Below are 20,255 nucleotides of genomic sequence, written 5' to 3' on the forward strand. Positions count from 1 at the left end.
TAATTTCTCCCCCCCTCCCTGTAGGATGTACAACGCTAAAGAATGCCGTTAACAGAGAAAACAAGACATGCTGTGAAATTCAGAGACCGTTTTCCTATTACAACAGTATCAGCTTTTCTCCTTATCAGCTTTTTCACCATCTTTTACTGAACTATAATAGGCAGCAGGTGAACCCTAGCAATACGAAGAGCTGTAGTTCTTTACCAATATCGGGGTGGGTGGGTGTGAGAATATTCCAGGAATGATAACCTGGTTTGTATTGAAGGGAGATCGTATCTGGCTATCTAAAATCTACCTATATAGCAGGCCCTGTCGCTCGACCCACTCGCTTCAATTTTCGTCAGAAGTGGGGGAAAGAACCTTTTTTCCTCTGCGTTGACATTTCTTCAAGAGCCAACAGGTAGATCGGACAAACTACGATTCTACTCCATTTAACCACGTCGAACCTGAACTTCTCCTCCCCTCGCCCCCAGTTTCTATGGAAACCGGTCAACCTCCCCCGCCCCTTCCATCGCGCCACTGTAAAAAGATAGTTGACCTCGCCCTAAGAGTTCTGCGCATGACCCATGGGGACCCTATCAGGGTGGGGTTGAAATGGCTGTACTCAGGCGTGCCCAATACACCCACAACCCTTAGCGGTACTGCGCGTGCGTCACTCCCTGACAAAGGGGGAAAGAAACAGTAGTAAACGAAGCGAAAAATCGGATAAGGCGACAAAAATACCCAACTCCTCCTAACTTGTATTCTCCGCTTGCCGTACAAGGCGAAGAACGGCCCAGGCGGGCGTCGCGCATGCGTGGTTCCGGCGTCCGCGGTTCTACTTCCTTCTTCCGGCCGTCGCCGCTTTTGGGGAGAGGGTGCTGGGTGCCGCTTCTTTGCTGGAGTGAGGTGGACGCGGCGATGGCGAAGCACACGGTCTCCTCCGCGCGCTTCCGCCGCGTCGATGTGGACGAATACGACGAGAACAAGTTCGTGGATGAGGAGGACGGCGGGGATGGGCAGGTGGGGCCGGACGAGGGCGAAGTGGACTCGTGCTTGAGGCAATATCCTTCTGCTTCCTCGGCGGAGGGAGGCAGGGCGGGCGGGGCATGCCATTCTCGGCGGGGTCCCCGCGAGGGAGCAGGCCCGCGAGTGCAGCTCCCCCCAGCCCCCTGGGTTACGGCGACCCCGTGTATACGACCTCTGGAGAGCAGCCAGGAAGCACGGAAATGGCTGGGTCTTCGATGCCGTCCAGGGACTTTTGCAATCCGACTGAGGTCGTCCGAATTACTAGGATTGTTGGTTCGTTTTTGTCTTTGTTTTAAAAAGAGTTCCTTATTTAATAATCCATTTCAGTGGTGTTCCTGAAGTTTGAGCTCTCAAAATGGACTTGAAAAGTTCGTTCATTCTTTGCCTCACCTCCATCTAAATTGTAATGTGAACGGGGCTAATGAATTAATAGAGCGAGGATCGCAACTTGGAGCCTTTTAATTTAGATGGTACTTAAAGGGTACCCTGTTTTACTTGTGATTAGTAGCCTGGGAACTGGAAAATCATTTAGATATTCTGCCTATTGCTCTTGAGATGCTGCATCTGGGTTAGAGCAGATGATTATTTAACCCAGCTCAATAGCCTGCAAATGCTTTGGTTCATCGTAATAGGTTTTTCATAGAAGAAAAGAAAAAAAACCCCTATGAATAGACAGTTGAAAAAACTGTTACTGTGTTTTAAACCACAGTATCTTATTTTAAAGTTAGGTTTAGTGTAAATAAGGCTGCAGTAATTCAAATTAGATGTGGGTTATTTTTAGAATCCTCCCAAGATGTACTGAAATAAAGTAATTCTTGGTTCTTGGCTTTTTAAAATGAAAAATCATGCTGTTATTTGGAAGTATTGCCATTTTTAAATAATGTTGATGTTTGTATAAACCTCTATTTGTGGTGGAATTTTGCTTTCCATTTTCTAATAAGTTTCCTTACTCGAGAAAATATTAATTGCTTAATATGATGTGAATTTTCAAGTCTGATCTCAAATTATTAAATTTGGATTTTTCTTGGAGCTTACTCTATCCCATTTTCTTGGAGCTTACTTTTGCATACATAATAGATTTGAAGTGATGAAATTGAGAGGAGTCTTGATTATAGTTTCCCCATTTCCTCTTCTCAAAAAAGGAAGTATATGGCTTCTGCAGGGGTTTTCTTTTTATAGAAACATATCTACAATGCTTCTTAATATAAGAGATGTTATAAGTATATGTAGGAATAGAACCATTGATATGTTATTTGTGCCTCTTGTTCACAGCTGTTTGCTTATTAAGGCTAGTTTTTAATCATACTAGTAACTATTATGTTTGTATATGTTGCATGGTTTCATAAGTAGGTAACAAAAGGTATTGGAAAAAATGTATTCCACTATCAGCATGTTTCATTGTTTAATAGATGAGTTGAAGTTCAGTGGTATTTTGCTAGTTCAGATCTATGGATCTTGTTGCACTGTGGACTTTCAGCTAAAAACTAGTTATTTATCTTTATCTACTTATTTATCAATTCCTGTCTCTTCTGCAGCATGAAGTTGTTAAATGTATCAAATTATATTTATTATTTTCTGTCTTTTCAACAAAGAAAAATGCAATTTGTGATTGCTAACAAGTAATATTGGCTTGACTAGTGTGACATGATATTTTCTGGGAAATATAACTTGTGCAGGAATTGGAATAGGATTTCCATTTTCTAGAATCGAGAAAACACTTGTAATCACTCACATGGCTCTTACAAGAATCCCAACTAATATGTCTGAAGCACTTCTAATACTTGAAATGTGATATATTATTAGTAATAACATTGATTCTAAAGACTGGCAAGTTAGCCTTAACTACTTTTCACAGGAAATATGATGGCAGCCTTACAGGCAGCTCTGAAGAATCCTCCAATTAATACAAAGAGTCAAGCTGTAAAGGTATGGTAACAGTATTTTTTAAACTACAAATATTGTCATTGGTAACCTATTCTGCAGTTCAGAATATTTTCATAAAAAATCTAAAGAAAACAGGGTTGACTTGTGGTTTTGCAGCTTTACTTTTAAGAAGAAGCAGAATAACGAGCAGAGTTAATGAGGTAGTTCTTTATTTAAAAGCACTACAGGAACTGGAAAATTAGTTGTTAAAACAGTATGAACATTAAATGAAGCATCACATGACCACAACTGATTATATGACCTTTTAAATTAATGAGACATCAAGCGACCGCACCTTGAACTTGCAATCTTCCTTTCCAGTTTCCCCATTGACTTTGCTTGCTAGATGCTGGCTGGGAAGGTTGGAAAGGGCAATCGTGATCATGGGATGCTTGCAACTGTTTTATAAATGCACAATGGTTGTTGAACACTCAAATCACAATTACATGATTGCAGGACTGCTGTGGTAAGTGTCAGGACCAGATCTAAGTCGCTATTTTTCAACACTGTTGTAACTTTAAATGGTTGCTAAAAGAATGGTCATAATTGGACCACTTGTACTAAATCAGTCTACTTAAATCGGTGACTTAATGTAACATGACCATTCAAAAAAATATTTTAGCATGAATAGAGAACAAACATAATTTCTCATTTGTCTGTTTCTTAATTGTGTGTTGAAGTTCTGTATTTTTATCTTTAATATGTTAAATTTATTTAAAATAAATTTAAATAGCTTTAAATTCTGTATTCTTTAAATTTAAGTTTGTTTTGCTTCATTTAAAAATACTATCAGCTTTGGAAGTTGATACTGATATGTGGAAGGATCATAGTCTTGCTTATATAAATGATACTAATATGAACTTTTAATTCCTAGCGTTACATAATAAAGGTTAATGTTGCTGACATTACTTGCAGTAGGGATAGGAATGTTTTTGGCATTATAAATAATTTATAATAGCACATTGAAAATGTAAGTGCCATAGATAGCTAAGTGCAGTGAAGGTATTGCATGATAAATATATGCTTCCAGTTTGGAAATATAAATGTTCTTGCACTGTTCAGTGCTTTTTCTTGGTGAGAAATGCTTCTCAGGAAGTAGGAAAGAATTGTTTTCTAATTCTTGCTGTAAGGCCCATAGGAAGGAAGGAAGGACTGTATGCAATCTATCAACATGAGATTTCATAGTGCAATCCTATACTGTATGTACTTAGTAAAAGTCTGTATTATTGATTTCAGTGGGACTTATAGGCCATACACCTGTCAGAGCAAGTTACTGATTCAAGGACATATTCAGCCAGAATGGCACTAAAGATGAAATTAGTACATATATTAAAATTAAATAATGATACCTAATACAAAAGTAATACCTAGTGCAAAAAAGTGTTTCTGGAAGGACAAAAAGAGAAAAAAATATTAATCTTTTTTATATAAGATTATTGCAGTGGCCTAATTTGGTGAGTTACAGTTCAGTATACCATGGAATGCCTTTATTTATTTTGCTGCCATGCACACATCATAATCAGAAGTGTTAACAATATATGTTCTTGAATGATTCCTAAATAGTATTTATGCATTAATAAGCCATATTTTTGCTTGCTGCTTGTTGAATATATTGGACATTTTAGGATAAACATTAATATTATAGCTTAATGGATTTCTGTGTAGAAATAAATTGTTTCAGCTTGGTGGGACTTAATTTCAAATAGATGTGTATGGTTTGTAATCTATATCTGCAGACAGAGTCATGGGGCCTTCTGTATCACTTTCTTTCTGTCTCCAGGATCGTGCAGAGAGCATTGTCCTGAAGGTGCTCATCTCTTTCAAAGCCAATGATATTGAAAAAGCAGTGCAATCTTTGGATAAAAATGGAGTTGATCTATTAATGAAATATATCTACAAAGGTTTTGAGAGTCCCTCTGACAACAGCAGCGCTGTCTTGCTGCAGTGGCATGAAAAGGTATGTTACTCTAGATAGCAGATTTTTTTATTCTTATGAACCCCCTAAACTATTTTCTTGAGTTGGTAAGTTTGTATACATTTTCAGCTTGTTCATATTTAGAAAGACTTCTGCTCAACATTGGAAAAACAGACTTTCAATACGCAAGATTGGAAATGAGGTTTTCATTTCATCGTTTGCTGTTTTGTTTCTAAGTCCTCACATTAACCGGTTGTCATGCCTTAATGCAAGGTTTCTGTTATTTTGGATTAGCATATAAAAAAAGGAGGAGCCACAGATGCCCAAACAATACAGCCAGAAAAGTCACACAGAAAAACTAAAAAGACAGGTGCCCAGAACTTCAAAAAAGAAAATATATGTAAGGGTTGAAGAACTTTTACAAAAATAAAATTATACATAGGCTGGAAAATAATGTCTAATCAGGAACAGTCTTAGATTACCAATGAAAAAAATAATAATGTAACTTTATTACAGATAATTAATTTGTTCAACTTTTAGAAAATGGAGCAGCAAGAGAATTCAACGAAAATGGAAATGCTTCCCCCAAATTGTTAAGAACAATTTGAATAAAAGTGACAGGAACTACAGTTTAAAGAAAGTAAAACAAACACTTCAGTTAAGCTATTAAGTATGTTCTGTGTTCTGTAAATCAGAGTTCATCAACCTTTCAGGGTTGGTGGCCCAGGGAGGGAAGAAAGTACGGATGGTTTTCTGGGAAGGTGAATACATATCCGCGTGCACACAACACCTGTTGCTCATGGTAGTGCCGCAAATGCCCATGACAGTCTCATGAGTGCGGCCGCGAACGGCGACACTCGCGCGAATGGAGCTGTACGCTTATGCACATACATGCACATATGTGCACTAGCCAGCCACTCACACGGTTCAGTGGCCAATAGGCTGCGACCCAGCAGTGGGTTGGGGACACCCGTTCTAAATGTTGCTGGCATTTCCCCAATTAGCAATTTATACAGTGAACAAAGACAATGTATATTACAGCAAGAGATTTAGCTGCAAATACAAAGGGAACATGATTCTGCCAGTGATTTCTATTGTAATGTAAGCTATTTGTATAGCTATGTCTCTCCCCCCCCTTCATATTATACTAGATTTTTTATGTGGAATGCTGATATTTCTTATTTTCTAAACCTCTTTGTAGAATCCCCATTAAAAATTTAATAAATATGCATAATTAAATTTGTCTTGAGTTCTTATTCCATATGTATGGCTTTTCTGTTTTGCAGGCTCTTGCTGCTGGAGGTGTAGGTTCCATTGTCCGTGTCTTAACTGCCAGGAAAACAGTTTAAGTCCAGCGAAAAATCCCTTTCTGCCATGGGTATGTACCATGCTGGTACAAGACCAAAAAACCAATTGCCATCACTGCCCTGTGGGTAGCATCTGTCTCTCGGCTTGCCTTTTTGCTTTTTCATATCTGTGGCTTAATAGATATAATCAAACCTTTTGTGAAATGTTGGATAAATGTAAAAATGAAAATTTGTTTTTAAGAAGAAACCTACAAAGCATTTTAATAACAAATGCAAATTTTTGCATTGGAGTTAAATTTTCAGAAAATCATGACAAGTCGCTGCCTTTCCCTCTTCAGATAAATCTTCTGAGTAGATGGCAGGGATTGACATCAATATTTTAAATTCCTTAGCTAGTCAGGCAGCATTCCATGTAATCTGTCGCAGGTGGGATCGCTTAAAATAGAGGGGGGGTGGAAAAAGCAGGCCTTGCATTTTTTAGTCAAATGATAAAACTTTGCCACTACCTGGCAAAAGTCTGTGGAAAGGTTTATGCATTGTGTAAATGTTTTTGTAACAGTTGAATGCAACCATTCCTAATGACTTCATTACAATCACTGCTTTTGCGATGAGTTATTTAAGGAAAGGAACAGATCGTGTGAGGGAATTCAGTTTAATAGTTGCCGCTTGATAATGTAATATGTGTAAAAGGATTAGGGCAAAACTACATACTGTATTTGACTGGGGCTGCTGCCAAAAAACTTCTTTGGGATGACATTTTCCCTTAATTTGTAACTTTCAGCATCATTCTCTGATACTGTTTTTGTGTGTACATAACAACTTATAAAATTTGCAATTAACATAAAAATTAGTCATGACGCCAGAATGTGGGACCACAGATTCTATATGTTATACTGGAGCAGTGAGAGAAACAACACACAGGGATGCTAAATTGGTATTGTTCTCCCTAGCAATTTAATGTATAGTTTTATTTGAAAATACAGACATTCCTTGATCAATATTCAGGTACTGTGACTTAGAGGATCTTGAATTTTGCTCTTATTATGGTCATGTTCCAAGTTGTATTAAGTAAGATGATGTTGATCAGGAAGGAAAAAAATCACCTATAACAGTAAAGCATGAATTTCCTAAAAGATGTAGAGCATTCCAGAATGAAAGCTGCTTGAATGTGACTTTGGAGCAGAGCTCACTAATATATTCCGTTTACATTTAATGGAATTATGAAGATTTTGCTCATTTTTATATCTGCTTTTTTTGTAAAATGAAAAATAATAAAATGGTCACTGTTAAATATTAATTTTCAAAGTGTGGTTTTGTTGTCTGTTGCTAATGTATACTTAGAGAAAGAGAAAGGGAGTAATGAAAAGACTAATAAGTGATAGGAATATGCAGTAATCCAGGTTCAGAGAGCAAAGTGTGATTCAGCATGGGTTGTCAATATCTGGAGCACTTTATAAGGGACACCTTAACATGCATTCTTCCAGAGATTGCACAGGAGCTGCAGAGTCAAAAAATGCCAGTGTTTTAAAATGTTCACAACATACGTTTGGTGCCTGCTCATATACCCTGCAGATCAAATATTGTTGCTTGAATACAGATTGCTGCAAAGCTCTATCCAGTGAGCTTCCAAGAAAAGACCATAAAGGTCTTACAAAGTGTAAACCACAGAAGGAGAAGGTTTTCATTGTGCAGATATGAATGAAGAATCTGCCATTGCAGACAATGGATGTTAGTCTAAAGTTAACCTTACACCCTATGTAACCAAACAAGGACTTCAGTGGACATAGTATAAGCATATTATGAGCACTTCAATAGCTGCCATAGAAAGTGGTTTTCTCATAGCTAGTCTCAAAGCACACTTGTACTGGTCCTTCTACACTTACAGGGATCTCATGTTCTGTTTACCTTTCTCCTTTTTCTGAGGAATTGACATATGGTTGAATTGAATACTTTATTTGGACAAGTGTGATTACTCATAAGGAATTTGTCTCTGGTACAAAAACTGTACATGCAAAGCAACAGAATAATAATGTCAATAAAAGGGGATAAAGAGGTTAAGAAAGGTAATACAGCCACACTACATCTGTTAATAGACATTAGGCAACACAGAGAATTAAGTATTCAACAGAGTGATGGCACAAGGGGAAAAAAACGCCCTGTGTCTAGTTTTGGCGTGCAATGTCCTATAGCGCCGTCCCGAGGGAAGGAGTTGAAACAGTTTATGTCCAGGATGTGAGGGGTCTGTGGATATCTACTCGGCTCTCCTTCTGACCTGCACAATGTACTATGGAAGGCAGGCTGGTTGCAATTGTTCTTTCTGCAATCTTAACTATCTGTTGGAGTGTACCTGTACCAAACCAGACATTTATAGAAGTACAAATAACAGACTCATTAATTTCTTTGTAAAACTGTGTTAACAGCTCCTGGGCAGTTTGAACTTTCTGAGTTGACGCAGGAAGAATATTCTTTATTGTACCTTTTTAAATTATGGTTCTAATGTTGAGTGGTACTATTTACCATAATAGCTAATTGGAACCTCTGATGCCAAAGCAATATTTTTATGTGCTCCAGGTACGACTAGCAGACATTGAAACTGTTCTTAAACTGAACTGACAACACATTTATTTATATATGTATTACAACATTTTGACACCATTTTATTTCAACCAGGTTGAAATTTGAAATTATCCCTTTAAATAAGATAATACAGACAGGAAACCAGAACCATGAACACTAACTCTACCTTTCTTATAAAGTTACAGTAACAGAATCTTGCAAGTCTGAAGAATTAGGATGGCTCCTTTCTGAGATGCTTTCTCTACCTCCATCCCTTATGTAGACTCGGATGCCTCTTTTCAGACCGTTGTCTAGACTAGACTGTGGTTTTTCCTCCTATATCCCAAGATTATTCTCACAGACCATTACAATCACAGACCGTTAAAATAACCCATAAATCACTCCACCATAGATGCCACAAGAAATTACAAAAGAGCCCAATCACATTGACTCTCTGCTAGAATAGGAAGGTTTTCACAGTTACGTCAAAGGCAAATAAGTTGGGGATGCCCTGTGATTTGGGGGTGAGGATATTCCATAACATGGGGCCAACAGTAAGAAAGGGATTCCTTGAGTCTCCCTGTGCAGTGGAGGCCCTCAAGAACCCTTCCTGGGATGAGTCTGCATAGACCAATTTGAGTTGGGAGATATGATCACAGAGGTACATGAGTGCCAAACTATGTAGCGCTTCAAAGATTGAAAACTACACCTTGAAGAAGTATATTGGGATCCAGTGAAGAAACCTGAAAATGCATGCTTCTTGTGTTTCTACATGTAGCTTTCAAACAATACTGGTAATCCTTGAATTAACAACCATTCATTTAGTAACCATTACAAGTTACAACAGCACTGAAAAAAGTGACTTGTGACCATTTTTCACCTGACTTGCAGCATCCACACGGTCATGTGATCAAATTTCAGATGCTTGGCACCTGGCTCATATTTATGACAATTGCACTGTCCTGGGGTCATGTGATCACCTTTTGTGACCTGATGAGCAAAGCCAATGGGGAAGCCACATTTACTTAACCGTGTTATTAGCTTAACATCTGCAGGGATTCACTTAACAATGATGGAAAGAAATTCTGTAAAATGGGGCAAAACCCAACAAATGTCTCACTTAGCAGCATAAAGTTTAGGCTTAATTGTGGCCATAAGTTGAGGATTAGCTGTATTGTTTGGTCTAAAGCAGACATGTCAAACACAAGGCCCGGGGGCCGGATCCGGCCCGTGAAGTGGTTTCATGTGGCCCGCGAAGCCATCCTGGAAACAGTGAGGGAACGGCCCCCATTGCCTTGGCCCTGGCCCAGAGACCCTCAGATCTGTCCCACTCCTGCCCAGGCCCCCATAGGCACCCTTGATGCAAATGATGTAGAGCTGGCCACGCCCACCCAGTAGGCTATACACACTCTAGCCACGCCCACCCTGGCTGTACCCACCCGGCCCCCTGAGGGCAACCGCAATGCTGATGCGGCCCTCAATGAAATTGAGTTTGACACCCCTGGTAAAGTTTAATAATAAAATGGCATAACAGCCCTTTCCTGGTATGGCAACTTTCAAATCAAGTCAAATATTTTTATTAGGACTTTGATCAGACTTTACAATAGGAAAAGAAAAATAGTTTGGCACATGAATTCATTATCGGGGGAAAAAGAAAACAGTAAGACAAAAGCACATTATGTGCAAGCACTTGCATGACCTTGCATAGATACTTGAGCTACCTGGTATGCAAGTATAGAATTAACATCTCTGAAAAAATAATACACATACAATTCATCAGTATGAGTGTATCAATATGATCGGAGCTACTCTAAGGGAGACTGGCGGTTAAGAAATAAGGAACATAAATGATTATATATAAATTTTAAATATGACTGGGGAGATCAGAGCACTTCTTGGGGCATCATAAAAGGGACACCATATGAGGATATGGTCAAGAGTTTCTATCTCCCTAGATCCACAAGGGCAAAATCCCTGTATATAAGGAATCCAATGAAAGTTTCTTGCCAACAGAGCAGTCCATCAAAGTGGACTCTGGAAAAGGCCTGTCTATATTTGCTTAAGAGTTAGATTGTATAGATATCCTACAGAAGAGAGCTTACAGCTTTCTACTATCTGGCAATAGGGTTCAGGAACACTAGTGAAAACATATTGGCAATCAATGCCCCTAATTCTTTCTATATTATTGATTTGACTTTCCTTAAGAGTTGACTGGTTTAAATATTCAGGAGAGAGGCCAAGACTGTAAAACTGTTTACATAGGTACAGTGCCAGTAAGATTGGTAGCTGACTGACAACAGCAGAGGCATCAGGCCAGGAGTGTCAAAAATTACTTGGAGTCCTGAGATTAGCATCCTGGTCCAGGCCTAAGCCTTGATGTTTGACACATTCACTTCAAACCTCAAGACTGCATTGTCCTAAGTCCTTAGGTTTTTGTATGGCCCAAGTTACATCCATATAATAGTTGGGCAACTGTTTTAGTCATAAACTATTTGATTGCCACTGGAATGTAATTAACCCCCTGTTGCCTATAAAATTTAGTTACTGCTAGTGTGCTCTTTTGGGCAGTAGAAGTGACATAATTTACCTGGGCTATTAATTTCCCAAAAACCTGAAATACGATATCCAAGATTAAAACCATTTGATTTGCTCTATTTCACAGGAATCAGTTTTCCACTTGTGTCTTTGCCATTTGTTGGAAAACTGATGATATGATGTGGTAAAACTTTGGATATATCATAGCTGATAATTAAGTGATCCTCATTACAGTAGGATGCTAGGGTCTTTAGTGCTCACTTCATACATGTAGAAGACAAGGAGAGAAAAATTGCATAATCAGTGGGAGATTATAACATTTTATGGTTCATCGCATAATCAGCCAGATGTTAAGACTGGATCTGGCTTTTTTGTCCAAATGTCAAGTCCTTCCTACTGATCTGGGATAGGTAGATGTGGATGTTTGGTGGTGTAATAGGTATCACTGCATGATCACTGCTGTTCCGAGTAAAGCTAATTTTTGCAATTGACCAATGGTGAATTTGTCAATGCTGATGGTGTTCAAGTGGTGCTCGGTTTGTTCTGGATTATTATTATTGGCAATTTGCTGGTCAGAAAGAGAGAACATAGCAACAAAATAAGTTTCTTGAAGCATCCTAGACTGTGAAAGATTAACAAAGATTAACTTTTGCAAAGTCGCGTGGTCGCACAGAGAGACGGACACTTGAGCTGGGTAGTATTTCTTTTATTCGGATCAGGAATGAATCTGAGACAAAGGGGTTTACCTGGTGTTTCTTATACCTGCCCAGGTGAATGATGGCCAATAGAATTGAGCCTGGGCTTCCCGCCAGTGCATGTGGCCAATAGGTTTAAACCCTGGCTTCCCGCCAGAGCTGACCATGCCGGGGGCTGTCAAACTTGCTCCGTCCGGCTTTTCCCGCCTCAGCGGTTATCGCCTGGAGCTGTCCAGCCCCCTGCTGCGCTGGCATTTCCTGTGTATGCTAGCAGCATACACTACAACTTTAAAATTCTATAATGAAGTAGCAAGAAAATATACAGATAGTTCTCAACTTAATGATCGTAATGGAGCCTGCCCATTAGGGTCATAAGCTGTGACAGTCCTAAAGTGATGTGAGAATCCATTTATAATTCATTTCTATCTATCTTCTCTAAATTACAAACTAATCCTTACTATCTCCTGGATTCTGTCATTCTAAAAAAGGGGAGTGGGTATGCATCGGGTTTTTATTACTTTCACTTCCTGGATACAATACAAAGTAACCTTTTGTTGATTCACTTTGTGTCTATTAACCAAACAATGTGGCCATTTGCCTTTCATCCTATGCCTCTCTGAAGATCTGCTCTTTACCCACAGCCAGGGAAAAGGGGAGGGGGAAAGAGGCAACACTTGGAATCTGAGCAATAAGAAGACAAATGATCGTGCCAATGGAGCCAGATGGATGTTATTTTTCCTGAAGCAACACTTAGAAATTTGCCAATTTGAATCGCCCGGAAGAGCTGCGAGTGGGGGGCCCACTTGAGAACACTTTAAAACATTGAACAGTGGAGGGAATCCCCCAGATCCTGTCTCACATGTCTACTATCAATTTCTCTTAATAAATGATTCCTGTTGGAAGAAACCGCTTTCAAGATTTCTGTTTTCTTAAGATGTAGATTGAAGTGGGTCCTTACAGCATCATCACATGACTGACATGATTTTAATATACTTTTTGCAGTGGTTGTTAAGCAAATCCCCTGGTGAATCCATGGCTGTTAAGAGAATGGCACAGTTATCAAGAGAACGCATTGCTTGCTATGGGACATTTTGGGCAAAAATTGAAAGTAAACTCTAGTTTTCAGCAAAAACAACATAAATCGCAGTCACATGACTGCAGGATGTTCCAAACAAATGTAAATGCAGACCAGTTGCTCAGCATCTGAAATGTGGTCACATGACAATGGCATAGGGGCCCAGCTATTGGATTTGAGTTGTAATTATTTTTTCGGTGCACCTTGTAACTTTGAATGGTCACTAAGTTGAGAACTAATTTGAGGACTACCCACACATTGGTTTTCTTGAACCATACAAATGTCAACAAAGTTCTGTGAAGCACTGGTCATACATACCCATGTGATTTTTAACACAATAAGAGAGTTCAAAGAGTTCATCTAGTCCATCCCTCTGCTCAAGTAGGAGACTCTATACCAGACATGTCAAACACAAGGCCCGCGGGCCACAAACGGCCCACCACATGATTGAATCCGGCCCGCACAACTCTCCCAGAAATTACAAAGGTCCGGCCCCCACCACCTTGGCGCCGGCCCGGCTGAGCACTTGCTCAGTAGGAGGCAAGTGCACATGGGCTGGTGGAACCCAGCACCATTTGCATCTCATTAGTCTTCTGCGGCTCCAAAAAAAAAAGTGGAGGAGGAGGAGGTAGGAGGGAGTGAGGTGGGACGCGGGGGGGGAGGACGAGCAACACCCAGCCGGTGAGGGGGAGAGATGCCCAGGCAGGAAGGCAGACTTGAGGTAGCCAGAGAAAGAGCCACAGATGGCTCCTCTGCCGGGCTTCTTTCGCACACGGGCTCCTTTGCCGGGCACTGCTGAGAGTGAGCAGAGGCGCCCGGCCCGGATCCTGCAAGGCCCGGCTGAGATGCGCCCCCAGCAGCAGAGCCACTCCAGTTTCTCTGCCGGGCTTCTTTCACACACGGGCTCCTCTGCCGGGCTTCTTTCGCGTGCGAGCTACTTTGCCGGGGGCTGCTGAGGGCGAGCAGAGGCGCCCGGCCCGGATCCTGCAAGGCCCAGCCGAAACGCGCCCCCAGCAGCACCAAGCAAAGTAGCTCGCACGAGAAACAAGCCCAGCAGAGGAGCCCGTGTGTGAAAGAAGCCCGGCAGAGGAGCCGGAGTGGCTACGCTGCTGGGGGTGCATCTTGGCCGGGGCCTTCCAGGATCCGGGCCGGGCGCCTCTGCTCACCCTCAGCAGCGCCCAGCAAAGTAGCTCACATGCGAAACAAGCCAGGCAGAGGAGCCGGAGCAGCTCCACTGCTGGGGGCGCGTCTCGGCCGGGCCTTGCAGGATCCGGGCCGGGCGCCTCTGCTCGCTGCTCTGGCTCCTCACGCCCACTTGGTCACGCCCACCTGGTCATGCCCACCCGGCCCCCTGAGGGCAACCATAACGCTGATGTGGCCCTCAGTGAAATTGAGTTTGACACCCCTGCTCTATACCATTTCTGACAAGTGGCTGTCCAGTCTCTTCTTGAAAGCCTCCAGTGATAAAGCACCCACAACTTCTGAAAGCAAGCTGTTCCATTGGTTGATTGCTGTCAGAAAAATTCTCCTTATTTCTAGGTTGGATCTTTCCTTGATCAATTTCCATCCATTGTTCCTTGTCTGGCCTTCGGTTGGTTTGGAAAATAGGTTGTCCCCCTCCTCTCTGTGACAGCCCCTCAAATATTGGAAAATTGCTATTATGTCTCCCTGGTCCTTCTCTTCACTAGACTAGCCATGCCAAGTTCTTGTAATCATTCTTCATATGTTCTAGACTCCAGGCCCCTAATCATCTTTGTTGCTCTTCTCTGCACTCTTTCTAGAGTCTCAGCATCTTTTTTATAGTGTGGTGACCAGAACTGGATGCAGTATATTCTAGGTGTGGCCTTACTAAGGCTTTATAGAGCAGAACTAGTACCTCACATAATCTTGATTCAATCCTTCTGTTAACGCATGTTAGCATTGGATTGGTTTTTTTGGCTGCTGTCTCATACTGCTGGTTCATATTTAATTGATTGTCCACTGGGACTCCAGATCCCTCTCATGCTTACTGCTATTAAGTCAGCTTTCATGTGTCCTTTTGGTTTTTCTTGTCTAAGTCTAAGACCTTACTTTTCTCTACATTGAATTTCATTTTGTTAGATATGACCCAGTGTTCAAGTCTGTTGAGATTATTCTGGATCTTGAACCTATCATCTAGGGTGTTGAATATTCCTGCCAGCTTAGTATCATCTGCAAATTTGATAAGTTCCCCTTCTATTCCCTCATTTAAGTCATTTATGAAGATATTGAAGAGTACTGGCCTAAGATTGAACCTTGTGGTACCCCACTGCTTACTTTCCTCCATGTAGATCAGACATGTCAAACTTGCGATGTCACGTGATGTTACGCAACGTATCAGGACGGTTTTTCCATTGCCGGCAATGGGGTGGGCGCACCTTCCGGATGACGCGTCCGGCCTGCGGGCTGGCAGTTTGACATGCCTGATGTAGAAGTATCACGACCAATTTCATTTAGTCCCCCTCTTTCTTCAGTTGCTCCATTCATACTTGGTATTGCAGTTTCAGCAACCACATGAGTTTGCAAACTTGCAGTTCCTTTGAGTTGCTCAAAGTTGCTGTAGCAATCTTGGAGAAGAAATCCTATGACACATTTGCTTGATAGATTCAGAACTGGTTAGAATGAGAGACTGACAGAATAAATGAGAAATTGCATCTTATGGGTGGTAATGATACATTACGCATCTTAGTAAAAAAAAAAAGGCTTTACATCACAGGGAAAAAAGTGTTTCTGTACACAGGAGTTGTCCATACTGTAAGCCAAAGTTCCTTACTTTAGCCCAAAGCTTTATCCTGTGACCCTGCTAAACTCAAAAAGAGGAAGGAAGGAAGCATTGCTTAATTTTAAAGGTTTGTCTGCACAGACAAAGGGGTGTTTGTCTCTGTTCAGGAGAATGTGATGAATCATAATTCTCCATCTTCCCCGTTGCAGAGAAAGACACACTATTTGGGGGAGGGGGATTGTAAGGATGTATCTGTCTTGTGGGCCAGAGGTTACCATCTTTTTTCCCTTGAAAAGTAGGGTGAAAGAACAGTGATTAAGGATTTGCCCACCCTTGAACTATCCATGAAATAATATGTTCAGTTTATGGTGTCTTCCAAAAATTGCTGTTCATTCTCCCAGAAGCACTAATCTTAGAGAAAAAAATGAAGATAGAAATATTATTGTTATCACCAAGTGATAGTTCTGATTGAATCGATACTTTAATTATTGGTTCTTTCTTAAGGATCTAAGATGGCTAAAGATATCATAAGCGTATGTGCTATTTTAAGTAATGCAACATCTTGTAATTGATGAGATGAGATTCTGTCCATTCCTATTGTATTCAAATGCTTTTTCAGATATTTTGATACGGCATCAAAGGCATCTACCACTATTGACATTACTATTACTTTCTTTTTGCACATTCATTCAATCTTTATTTGAAGTTCCTTATATTCTTTCTCACCAATATCAGTTAACCATATTTGTTTCTTTGTAACTGTAGCCATATCTGGCTTCTTATTTATGGATGATGGTAAAGTCAGATTAGACTGGATTTGGCATTTTTAGCCACCTACTGAGTCCTTCCCAAGGGCCTGGGATAGTCAGATGTTGTTTGATCATGTTAAAGGTAACATCATAGGATGCTAGCTGTTTCAAGTAAAGCTGCCTTTTGCAATTCACTGATATAATTCTGTCAATGCTGGCGGTGTTCAAGTAGTTATACTTTGCAAAGTTCTATGTGAGTTTGTATAGGTAAATTGTATACCTAATGTAGGTACTATTAGCTGAATCTGCATACGACTACAGCCTTTATTTTCAACCTATTTTCTTTGAAACTGACAAAAATTGACTTTGTGCATGGTCCAATCCAGAGGGAGCCATCTGATGAAATGAGTGTATGCATGTTTCTGAAGTTCAACAGAAAGGCTTCATGAGCTTTTTCCAATAATTTTAAATCAACATTCTTGCTTGGAAGGAGAAAAAAATGGGATTCCATTCATATGTTTATTGATTGTTTTAAGCGTGATGTAAAATTATGTTTCCCAAATGCCTTTAAAAATACACTCAGCTCCTGATCAGAGCATAACTGGATAGTGCTTGATCTTACTAAAATTTCCTTATTTCAGGCATCTAGACAGCCCAGTAGATATAATGAGATTGCTTTCTAGTTAAAATCCTTGTTTGTGGATCTTGAGATGGAAGAGTTTTCTGAGATCCACCTCCTAGTAAGAGCTCCATTTTTGGTATTAGCATAATTTAAATTAACTTGATACTCTAACCAACATGCATGGTGACCTTCTATATTCTTATAACAGTAAATAATAGCAGTAAATTTAAGCATTCATTGATCTTTCTCTTTTTAAAATAAATAACAAGTTGCTCTCACTTCTGAGTTTGCAGTTTATCCTATTTTATTAATCCGATCAATGGTTTGATTTTGCATATTTTGCCAATCCAGTAAGAGACAGGGAGTTTTTTTATATTTTAGAAATGCCCCTTCTTTTTATCTGCTTTTGCTCACTGACCAATAAAAATGGGATGAGCTAATATGATGTTTTTCAGTGACTAGAGACTGGTTGGCATTTGTAAGTGCTTTTTTTCCTTCAGGATGGTGATGATGGAAATATTTCTTTTTAAAAATAAAAAGTGGTGTGTTTAGCTCAGTTAATGCACCTGTTTTCCTTGTTCTTTTGCTGCTGAATTTTGGTGGCATGATCTTGAGGATTACTGAATTAAAAAGGAAGCGATCTGCAGTCTACAAGTCATGGATTGGCCATTCCATCCAAGACGGAAGCATACTACCTGACTGGGCCATTTAAAGCTGTCCCTGTTTTTATTTTCTCACAAACATGGAGTTGTTTCCCCTCAATATGACAACAATAAATGAAGGCAGGAAAATAAGAAATTGATTCGGACATCTCATAATCCCACAATGAACCAAGCTGCCAAACAATTTTCTTTTGTACCAATCATTAAATCAAGTCTATAAGATATAGCCTTTTGCCTTTTGGAGAATACAGGTAGTTCTTGACTTAAACTATTCCTTTAGTGGCCTTTCGAAGTTACAATAGCACTGACTTATGACTAGTTTTCCCATTTACAACCATTGCAGTATGCCCATAGTCACGTGATCAAAATTCAGGAGCTTGGAAATGGTATATATTAACTGGTATATATTAACAACATACCAAAAAACCCCACTGCAAAATACATACTAGAAACAAAAATTAAAATAAACAAGAAAACGGTAAGAGAACTCCTGTCTGACCTTGATGAGTATAAATCACCAGGACCCGACAGATTACATCCCAGAGTTCTGAAGGAGATGTTATCTCAGAAACATTGCAACACATCTTTCATAAATCCTGAACCACCGGGGAAGTACCTGAGGATTGGAAAAGGGATGGTGTGGTTCCCATCTTCAAGAAAGGAAAAAAATGGACCCAGGAAATTACAGACCAATCAGTTTAACATCAATACCTGGGAAGATCCTAGAAAAGATAAAAAAAACCCAGATCTGCAAACAACTAGAAACAAACAGTGATAACTAGTAGCCAGCATGGGTTTGTTAAAAACAGATCATGCCAAACCAATCTTATCTCATTCTTCGATAAAGTGACTAAATTAGTAGACCAGTGAAATGCTGTGGTGGACGTAGTATACTTAGATTTCAGTAAGGCATTAGACAAAGTAGACCACAACCTACTCCTTGGTAAGCTAGAAAAAGGTGGAATAGACAACATCACCACCAGATGGATCTGTAGCTGGCTGGCAAACCGTACTCAATGAGTAGTCCTCAATGGCACTACATCCATATGGAGAGAGGTTAGCAGTGGGGTACCACAAGGTTCCGTCTTAGGCCCAGTTCTCTTCAATATCTTCATAAATGACTTAGATGAGGGAATTAAAGGGGAACATATCAAATTTGCAGATGACACCAAACTGTCAAGAGTAGCCAGAAGACAAACTCAGGATCCAAAAACTTGACAAACCTGAACAATGGGCCCTATCCAACAAAATGAGTTTCAATGTGGAGAAAAGCAAAATCTTACACTTAGGCAGGAAAAACCAAAGGCACAATACAGATTGTATGAGACCTGGCTCAAAAACAGTAACTGTGAGAAGGACCTTGGAGTCCTAGTGGATAATCACTTGACCATGAGCCAGCAGTGTGCAGCAGCAACCAAAAAAGCTAATATAATCCTGGGTTGTATAAACAGAGGCATAGAATCAAGATCACGCAAAGTTATTAGTACCATTTTACAAAGCCCTTGTAAGATCACACCTGGAATACTGCAGCCAATTTTGGTCACCAGATCACAAAAAAGATGTTGAGAGTTTGGAAATAATTCAGAGAAGAGCAACTAAGTTGATCAAAGGCCTGGAGGCTAAAACATATGAAGAACGGTTGCGGGACTTGGGTCTGGCTAGTCTAAAGAAAAGAAGAAATAGGGGAGACATGATAGCAGTATTCCAGTATCTGAGGGGTTGCCACAAGGCAGAGGGGGTCAGGTTGTTCACCAGAGCCCCAGAGGGAAGGACAAGAAACAGTGGTTGGAAATTGGTCAAGGAGAGAAGCAATCTGGAATTAAGGAGAAACTTCCCAACAGTGAGGTCAATCAACCAGTGGAACAGCTTACCCCCAGAAATAGTGGGCGCTCCATCACTGGAAATTTTTAAGAGATTAGATAATCACCTGTCTGAGATGGCATAGGTTCTCCTGCTTGAGCAGGGGGTTGGACTAGAAGACCTCCAAGGACCTTTCCAGCTCTATTCTATTCTAACTGTGGCAAAAACAAAGCAAAACTCACTTAACTTTCTTGGTTAGCAATGAAAAATTTAGGCTTGTTTATGGTCATAAGTTGAGGACTATATGCATGGCTATTTTGTAGCATTTTAATATGTGAAGAACTAGATGTTCGGCATTTCTATTCCATGAAGGTAATGACAGTATTTGCCCTTAGTCTCTTGTTATCTGAATACTAGCATGGCCTTAATGTTTTCAAATAGTGTGGCAATATTATCTAGTCACAAGATTTCCTTCTCTGATTTGCAACCGTACTATAAAGGGAGGCAACCCACTATTTCTTAAATGTGCTGGAGGTTTACGCAACTAAAATGTCAGAAAGTTTGCTGCACAGAAAAGACAAAGTCCTAACTATGTACAGGTTTCAGTTAGCTTCATCTAGCTATATAGATTTGACATGAAACTTCCTTTGACAATTCTGTGACAGATT

General features: G+C 40.1%; 1 protein-coding gene across 2 annotated transcripts; it reads left to right on the forward strand.

Annotated features, from left to right (window-relative positions):
• Positions 1 to 625: 625 nt before the first annotated feature.
• On the forward strand, positions 626 to 7,450 carry ARPC5 (actin related protein 2/3 complex subunit 5). Of its 2 annotated transcripts, none has more exons than XM_081325910.1 (4): positions 626 to 1,043; positions 2,862 to 2,934; positions 4,712 to 4,888; positions 6,133 to 7,450. In XM_081325910.1, exons 1-4 carry the CDS (start codon positions 793 to 795, stop codon positions 6,193 to 6,195), a joined length of 564 nt encoding a protein of 187 aa, XP_081182036.1. In that variant the 5' UTR covers positions 626 to 792; the 3' UTR covers positions 6,196 to 7,450. The 2 variants fall into 2 exon arrangements, with proteins under 2 accessions (XP_081182036.1, XP_081182037.1); XM_081325911.1 differs by lacking the exon at positions 626 to 1,043 and adding an exon at positions 1,072 to 1,281 and having other exon boundaries at positions 2,864 to 2,934.
• Positions 7,451 to 20,255: the final 12,805 nt, after the last annotated feature.

The sequence above is a fragment of the Vipera berus genome, assembly GCF_964194415.1.
Source record: "Vipera berus genome assembly, chromosome: 3".
Classification (NCBI taxonomy): Eukaryota; Metazoa; Chordata; class Lepidosauria; order Squamata; family Viperidae; genus Vipera; species Vipera berus.

Excerpts from the sequence above, each read along its gene's own strand:
- ARPC5 (XM_081325910.1), top strand. The coding sequence starts at position 793 with ATGCGTGGTTCCGGCGTCCGCGGTTCTACTTCCTTCTTCCGGCCGTCG. Across the intron at positions 1,044-2,861 it reads GTGGACTCGTGCTTGAGGCA|AGGAAATATGATGGCAGCCT; the intron begins ATATCCTTCTGC and ends ACTACTTTTCAC. Across the intron at positions 2,935-4,711 it reads CAAAGAGTCAAGCTGTAAAG|GATCGTGCAGAGAGCATTGT; the intron begins GTATGGTAACAG and ends TTCTGTCTCCAG.